The sequence below is a fragment of the Octopus bimaculoides genome, chromosome 11 (genome assembly GCF_001194135.2).
Source record: "Octopus bimaculoides isolate UCB-OBI-ISO-001 chromosome 11, ASM119413v2, whole genome shotgun sequence".
In the NCBI taxonomy this organism is placed as follows: domain Eukaryota; kingdom Metazoa; phylum Mollusca; class Cephalopoda; order Octopoda; family Octopodidae; genus Octopus; species Octopus bimaculoides.
The window spans coordinates 78,313,428-78,322,111 of NC_068991.1; the positions used below are offsets into that span (position 1 = coordinate 78,313,428).

General features: G+C 36.1%; 2 protein-coding genes across 4 annotated transcripts in view; one reads left to right on the plus strand and one right to left on the minus strand.

Moving 5' to 3' along the window:
• The window catches only part of LOC106868578 (ecdysteroid-regulated 16 kDa protein), a 15,458-nt gene extending 11,008 nt beyond the window's left edge, over positions 1-4,450 (plus strand). For both annotated transcript variants that reach the window (XM_014913903.2, XM_052971954.1), the window contains exons 2-4: positions 1,228-1,335; positions 2,951-3,129; positions 4,244-4,450. In XM_014913903.2, the coding sequence (XP_014769389.1) occupies positions 1,228-1,335; positions 2,951-3,129; positions 4,244-4,330 (374 nt within the window). In that variant the 3' untranslated portion in view covers positions 4,331-4,450. The remainder of the gene's footprint in view (positions 1-1,227; positions 1,336-2,950; positions 3,130-4,243) is intronic.
• A 609-nt stretch (positions 4,451-5,059) lies between these two features.
• The window catches only part of LOC106868577 (U3 small nucleolar RNA-associated protein 25 homolog), a 29,451-nt gene continuing 25,826 nt past the window's right edge, over positions 5,060-8,684 (minus strand). For both annotated transcript variants that reach the window (XM_052971953.1, XM_014913900.2), the window contains exons 18-21: positions 8,284-8,355; positions 7,298-7,425; positions 5,968-6,066; positions 5,060-5,412 (exon numbers count right to left, since the gene is read on the minus strand). In XM_052971953.1, the coding sequence (XP_052827913.1) occupies positions 5,166-5,412; positions 5,968-6,066; positions 7,298-7,425; positions 8,284-8,355 (546 nt within the window). In that variant the 3' untranslated portion in view covers positions 5,060-5,165. The remainder of the gene's footprint in view (positions 5,413-5,967; positions 6,067-7,297; positions 7,426-8,283; positions 8,356-8,684) is intronic.

Consider the following 8,684-nt stretch of genomic DNA (forward strand, 5'->3'; position numbering starts at 1 on the left):
GGATAATGAAGATTCGTAGAGGGATAGATAGATAGACAGACAGATAAATAAGTAGTGAGAGGGAGGGATTTCTTTTTAATGTGGAATATTTTTTACTATTTATTTTTTTTACCATTGTATAGCTACTGGTATGAGACATGAGTTCAAGGGTGGTGACTTCTTTTAGGATGGAGAAAATAATATACATGCATGAATGACATTATGCTTAATGCATAAATGACAGAGAAATTGTCTGATGAAATTTTATTTAACAATAAGAAAATTCTAATACTACTGGATTACTTAAAGCCATATATTGTGACTAAAATTTATATACACACACACAAATATATATATATATATTTCTTTCATATCTTCGCTTTCGCAAAGCTAGCACGAACATTCTTCGTCTCTCTTCCAGTTCGTTGCTTAACAATATTCAGTATACACATATTTTTTTCACGTCTGGCCGTATAGCCTTCTTGTTTGTTCTCACTGTTTCGTTTTCTGTCCGCCACTACATTCCTCCACGTTACAAATTTAATTTGTGGTCCATGGGAAGAGCCATTTTAATGATGCGTCCTGCCCTAACTCTTCAAAACGCCAGTGTTGAATGGTGGCAGCTGATGAAGGTAATGTTCTCTATGTGGCTTGTGTGTTTTCTGTATTTGTTTATCATTTTGTCTACGTTTTGTTTGCAATGTCTTGTACCCAGATATGCATCTATATATACAGATAGATATAAGTATGTACATACATGTACGTATATATGCATATACCCATTTGTATTATTTGTATTATATATATATATATATATATATATATATCTGATGGAATTTCAGTTTGTCTGTGAAATCTATTCATAAAGTTTTGGTCAGTTCAGAGTTTATTGAAGACCTTTGCTTAAGGTGTAGTACAAGTGAACTCAAAACCATATATTTGGAAAGCAAGTTTCTCAACCACACTGCCATACATCTCCCTTAGCATATTGGCAATTAATTTTGTTCAACTGAGATTTCAAGAGTTCACTCCCTTGCCCTTATCAAAAGCAACTTTCATTATTGCTAATGACATTCTCATTATATGTATAATTCTAAGTGATTAAAAATTATTCACAATTCACCAACGTACATATTACAGCCTGCGCTTAACTATATGTTCATGATGCAGAATGTACTTTTGGGAAATTTCCAATGTCATTGTATATATATATTTTTTTATTCTCCTCATTATTATTTTGCTTTGTAGGATCAAAAGTTGGTAAGATCAACTCCATTATACTAAATGATTGTCAAAAACTTCCATGTGCTGTAAAGAAAGGAACATTTGCCAACTTCACAGTCAATTTCACTCCCAGTAAGTACGCAGTATTTTTCTTTCCATCAACCTTCATTGAAAGTCTCAAACCAAACTGCTGCTGTTATTTCTATTAACTTGTTATCCATGTATCATTGTTTTAATGTTATTTCTCCATGCTTGCATGAATCAGACCAAACTCATTGAGCTGGATGCCTTTCCTGTCACCATCCCTTGCTTGCTTCCAAGTAAGATAGCATCTGCTAATGGCCAGACATGGCATTATGGAAGATTAGAAATTAACGATACCATTTCTATGGGGATGCTCATTTACATCTATTGCACAATCTGAAGACAGTCACACACACATGTGATGAGCTTCTTTCAATTTCCTTCTATTAAATTCCTCTCATTAGGCTTCAGTTTGTCTCTTACTACAGATCAGGTGTGAATTTCAGGACCACAAACATGGGAGAGGAGTGTGTAAAAGGTACACCTGAGAGTTCAAATTTTATAAAGTAATTCATCCGGGATCAATCAGTTTTTAGTGATGGCTCACTTTGGATTTTTGAAAAAAAAAAAAAAATTTTGATGCATCATCCATCCTATTATCTTCATTGGCAAAGCTTATATAAGCGAAAATTAAACAAACCATAATACAAAAGACTGTCTAGAAATCATTAACTGCTTAATGGGCCACAAACGCATTCAGCATCCTCACCACTGTTTTCATGTCCATTTTTCCAGGGGCCAGTTGGAATTTGTTGCAGCAGACTATACAGTTGGGTGCTCTTACTGCTGTCAACATTCACCTCTTTCCAAGCAAAGTATTATTTTCCCATGAATACTGTATGTTAACCACTACACACAGCATTCACAAATTAAGCTAACACCATAGTAGATAATGTAGTTTGCCAGGTTGTTGTGAGTAATTAAATATTATCTATTTTATACACAAAATAACATATTAAAACTTTATCTGTGAATTAAATAAAAATATAAACACATTATCTCTTCTATTGATGTGGGGAAAAAAAAGTAATAAGGTGTCTTTGTACTGTTTCATGGTTTGCTGATAGCTCCATGGAGAAGGCATGCCCAGCTTCTTTCCCCAATGAATTGCATGGATCAGCAGCTAACAAAGCAGTCATAAATTAGGCAAGCACCATAGTGGACACAATCTTCATAATTGTGCTTTTTATGTAAAAGGTAAAGTTGACAGCTTGACAATAATAAATACCCTATTCTATTGCCATAGCAACTGTCTTACATTGCAGACACTGTGTTAGCCCTTTAGCATTCAGGGTACCTTGTCAAATGTAATGCTTATTTATTCCCATTGTTTTGTAGTTAATTATGAATTATATCATAGCTTTGAGATTTTGATGATGAGGTTATTTTTAGAATGACATTGAACGTGAAAGGTTAGATCTGGCTGGTTTGAACATAAGACAGGTGTAATATTCGGGCTGGATATGGTCCATTTAAACAATTAACACAACCCTTCTTTTCCATAATTAACCTGGAAGATTTCAAACTGAACATGAAAACTAATCTCAGATTATCATTCACTCGATTCCATAAGGGATTTAAGCCAAAACGAAGGCTCTGTTTCTCAGACTATCACTAAGTAATTATAAATTAAAAAAAAAAAATCTATTATTTTCTTATTCAGACAAAGACATATCTGCAATCAAGATTGAAGTCTGGGGAAAAATCTCCCCATTGCCTCCAATTCCTTTTAATCCAGGCAGCCCAGATGGATGTAAAAATACCAGTTTGAAGTGTCCTTTGAAGGCTAACGTCCCTGCTTCGTTAAAAAATTACCTGGAAGTGAAAAAGTCATATCCTACTGTAAGTTTCAATTACTTTGCAGATGTTTTACAAGAAATCGATTTTTGCATGAATTCAAAAGAATATGAAGAGGATTCCTTTCTCTCCTCTTACGCCAGGAGAACTCTGCTTATGTTAAAGTATCATTGCACAATAAACATAAAGCAGTACTGCGTGGTGGCAGAATTTCAACCCATTGTATGGTACTGTGTCTTCGATTATATCTCCGGGTTACTCTCTTTTTACTCTTTTACTTGTTTCAGTCATTCAGTCATTTGACTGCGGCCATGCTGGGGCACCGCCTTTAGTTGAGCAACTCGACCCCAGGACTTATTCCTTGTAAGCCTAGTACTTATTCTATCAGTCTCTTTTGCCGAGCCGCTAAGTTACGGGGACTTAAACACACCACCATCGGTTGTCAAGCAAAGTTGGGGGGGGGGGAGACAAGCACAGACACACAAACATACATACATATATATATATACGACAGGCTTCTTTCAGTTTGTGTCCACCAAATCTACTCACAAGGCTTTGGTCGGCCCGAGGCTATAGTAGAAGACACTTGCCCAAGGTGCCACGCAGTGGGACTGAACCCAGAACCATGTGGTTGGTAAGCAAGCTACTTACCACACAGCCACTCAAAAAATCTTGTAAGTGAATTTAGCAGACAGAGATTGACAGAAATTCATTGTATGTGTGTGCATACATGCATGCATCATTTTCCCTCCCCTCCACTTGTCTTGATATTGTGTCATATTGTAAAAGAGTATCACTGCCAAGCAAGCAGCAGCAGCAGTGAAATTTAGTAGATGGAAACTGTGAGAAGCCATTCTCTCGTATGATAAAGTAAACCCTTCACCCAGTTTAATGCTGTAACCTGGTCTTTAGTGATCTTTAGCAAAGTTCACATCCAGCCAAAGTTTCCAGTACAAGGATAACTTTGTATCACCAGCCTCAGGCATTCAGTATCATAAGATGCTACAACAACCTCCTCCCGTGGCTAAACCCAAACAAAAACTATTCTCTTTAAAATGCATTCTGTTGACTCCCAACAAGTGGCAAAATCTTTGCTTTCACAGTTTATAACTGTTCTATTTTGACAACTTGTAAATATCTAAATATTTCTCATTTCTAGGTTGCGGTCATCAACCGCTGGCAACTGACAAACGAGAAGAAAGAGAAAATCATTTGTTTCGACATCAGTTTAAGGATTGTTGATTAATTTGCTTTTCTTGCTTATTTTCCTTCCACGCACAAAAGACCCGTTTTGCATTTTTGGTTTGTTTTAATGCGAAATAAATCCATTTAAATACAAATAAATATTTCAAAATATTCTTCATAACATTTTCGAATTACTTTGCAGCAGTTTTTCTAGTTCTGCATGGGTTGAATGGTGCTGTAAATTTTAAGTTTTTTTTTTTTTTTAAATTTTGGATAAACTGGAGCACAAAATAGTATCTCATACAACGAACCAGCCTGCTTTATAACGGGGAGCCTTTGCATTGTTGCTCAGCTTGGGTTAAAAGGTTACAAATAGCAGCTAATTTCCATATATTGTCTGAAGGCATTCTCACCAGTTTAAAATAGAAAAGACCTAGTACACTCTGTAGAGTGGCTGGTATTAGGAAAGGTATCCAGTAATAGACAGCATGCCAAAGGAGAGACTGGAACCAGACACAACCCTCCAGCTTTGAAGACAGACATTTAAATAATGATGATGATGATGATGTTGAAAGCTGGAAGGTCTTTGATCACAGGTACTGTTTGACTTAAGAAATCAACCATTTGAGACTGTAAAAAAGAACTGCATCAACAAAATTCCATCCAACCCATGCAAGCATGGAAAAAAACTGGACATTATGACGATGATGATGATGAAACCTGAAATACTTTCAACTCCTCTTAGAATTCTACAGGATGCTGAGGTAATATTAAAGAACACAACAAGAGATGAATATATATGTAAATAAATATGTATTTGAAAAATATATTTTATCTTTATTTTTCTTTTTTCTTTTGAACTTCTTAAATAGTCTTAATTAACAAGCCATGTTTAATTAAGGTTCAGTTACAAACATGTGTACTGGCTTAGGTGAATGTATCATCAAAGAGCTTCTGTTGGTACCAACCACTGCCGCCAGCCTTTGTACATCGTACTTGCTGTAGAGGATGCTTCCTGTTGCATCGTCTTTTGGTAAGTTCTTCAGTTTCACATCATTTATCAGGTTACAAATTTCACTGAAGAAGTGAGGATACAATGGCAGTTCATAGAATATAATGTGACGAATGCCTCGTAATCTTGTTCTGAAAAAAAAAAGAGAAAATAATGTAATACAAGAGCCTCAATGACTTCTTGCATGTATCTTCACAAACCATACCCACACTAAGACACTAAGGGTGGGGGGAAATACAAACAAGTGACCCAGCACCAATGTATACCAAAGGGCTTCTAAAAAAATTAATTTCTATCAATGTTTTTGTTTTTTTTGTTGCACATTGAGCACGATCGTATCCCAGTTGAGTCCCATTTTCTTTTCTGCTAAAAATTCTGTCTTTGCTAAGTTTGTTTCTCAATTCTATGTTTAGTATTTCTTCACTAAATCAATAGATTCAGCTTGGAGAATTAGGTTATGGGTTTGGTTTCAGGGGGCACCATGCAACTTCTCCATTGCAACAGGAAGAACAAAGAAGGGTGGTGGCAACCAGTACCTGATGGATACCAAACTTCATCCATGACATCAAGTTGAAAGCCATGAGACCCAGTTAAAGACAGGATATGACGTTAAAGACATGACACCCAATAAAGTTTACAATACCAAGGTATAAAAAGGATATTAAATGGAAAGAGAATGAAAATACCTAAAATAGAAATGGTGTCTTTCTGTGTAAAGCAAAAAATTTGTTTTTCCAAGAAAGAACCGGCTCCTTGTACCAGCAATATCTTTACGTTTGGAATATCTGTAAGAGAATAAATTATAATACATTACTGAGACAACTCATTGTTCCCATCTAATAGTCAAAACTTTTTATGTAGTAACTTGCTTGATGATGATGATGTCTAAAAAGACGCGTGTGTATGTAATCCAAACAAGAAGACGAAGAAAGAGTTTAGCACATCTTTAATGACCAGTTACAATTGTTTTGGCACTGCTGCTTTTAACACCATTGCATACAAAACGTTCCATAATATTAGAGTCGTTGCCAGTACCGCCTGACTGGCCTTCGTGCTGGTGGCACGTAAAAGCACCCACTACACTCTCTGAGTGGTTGGTGTTAGGAAGGGCATCCAGCTGCAGAAACTCTGCCAAATCAGATTGGAGCCTGGTGTAGCCATCTGGTTTCACCAGTCCTCAGTCAAATCGTCCAACCCATGCCAGCATGGAAAGCGGACATTAAATGATGATGATGATGACTTCATCCGACAGGCACCAATAGGTGCACACTTACTTAGTGTGACTGCCAACCGTTGTATGTTGCTTATATAGGGAAGAAATAATTAGTATAAAATAAAAATGGTGAAATAGTGGACAGGATCTAGACAATAATAATACCAAATCAGATAAAAACAGAATCATCAGAAGAATGTTTAAAACCAACAAACATTATGTAACGTTTCACATGGAACTTTTGCATGTGATGGCGTTAATCTTACTTGGATTATGCTTTAATCTTTGCAAGACTCACAAATTGGATTTACTGGTGTGATACTGAGATTTCTCAGAGTCTAGCTCAAGAATGATGCATCGGAAGTACTCTGGTTTTCTATCCTTTCAGGACCATAACACACATTATATATATATATATATATATATATAAAGCACAGATGTGGCTGTGTGCTTCCCAACCACAAGGTTTCAGGTTCAGTCCCACTGAGTGGCACCTTGAGCAAATGCATGCATGTGTACATCTATTTCATTGTTGCAATACGACAAGCTCACTGTAAGCAAAACATCACCATCATACAAGCAATGTTGATTATTTGCAATTTTCCATGAAAATATGTTTGGACCAGGGGAAAATATTACCTTGTTTGGAAAAGGTGAGAATTTGTGACAAGAAGAGCATTCAGCCGGAGAAAACCTGCCTTGCCGAGTCTTGTTTGACCCAATCAAGCATGGAACATTAGACATTAAAACAAAGATGATGAGATAAAAAAAAAAAAAAGTTAAATTCATTTATGTTTACTTACTCACTAATCTGGAGAAAATCAATTTCATTTTTGATGAAATAATTTCTGATTCTGACAAAGTCAAAATAAGATGGAATGAAGATCATGGTACTGTTCATGTTAGAGGCACCTCGATATTTTGGTAAAATCTTCAACAGAAAATAAATAAATGCAAACATTTAAGTTGAATTCATTCTTTTAAAGTAAATAATAATAATAACAACAGGAATGCCTGCTTCTACCCTTGCACACATAGATGTTATTGTTAATATCTCAAAACACTTTTAAGAACAACCAAGCAGTTACTTTTACTGTGGTTCCATACTGAACTTCAGTGTTGTTGTTGGCACTCCGTCGCTTATGACGACGAGGGTTCCAGTTGATCCGATCAACGGAACAGCCTGCTCGTGAAATTAATGTGCAAGTGGCTGAGCACTCCACAGACATGTGTACCCTTAATGTAGTTCTCGGGGATATTCAGCGTGACACAGTGTGACAAGGCTGACCCTTTGAATTACAGGCACAACAGAAACAGGAAGTAAGAGTGAGAGAAAGTTGTGGTGGAAGAGTACAGCAGGGTTCGCCACCATCCCCTGCCGGAGCCTCGTGGAGCTTTAGGTATTTTCGCTCAATAAACACTCACAACGCCCGGACTGGGAATCGAAACCGCGAGTCCGCTGCCCTAACCACTGGGCCATTGCGCCTCCACACTGAACTTCATAATACACACACAATGTAAGCAAATGAAACAGCAAGGTTCAAGATAAATATATCTACATTTATTTGTAATAGAATACGAAAGGCATTCTATAGACTTTGTGCAAAAACAGACTGATCTGAGCTCCAAGATGGCCAACTATCTGACACAGTGTTTCTGTATAATTTTGCCTCTTCAGTGGCAGATATTGACAGAAAGGGCATCAAGCGGTAGACACTGCATCAATAAGGCTTGTTCAACACACAGCAGCATGCAAAAAGTATACCTAGAAACAACAATGACAACTCACCTTTTTTATGAATGTATTAAACCGAATATCAACTGACTGACTGTAGCTTGAACACTCAATACGATGGAATATCTGAAAAAAAAAAAAAATAATAATAATTGAATTAAAATGGCTGTAAATGAAATGAAAAACCAATCTTTAATTACTAAACATTGCCTGATAATTGAAAATGCATATTTAAATAAATACTTTACAGATGCTATTTAGCTCCAGGTGAGCCTTGCTGATTGAACAGACCTATGATGAAAGGAATTCCACCTGTGACTATTCCATTTTATTTTTCAGACAGTATATCTAAGACTACATTATCTAATAATCCTTCCATTTTTTCTTAAGATGAAAGGGTATGATCTGAGGGATATTTGGCTTTACATTATATATATATATATATATATATATAT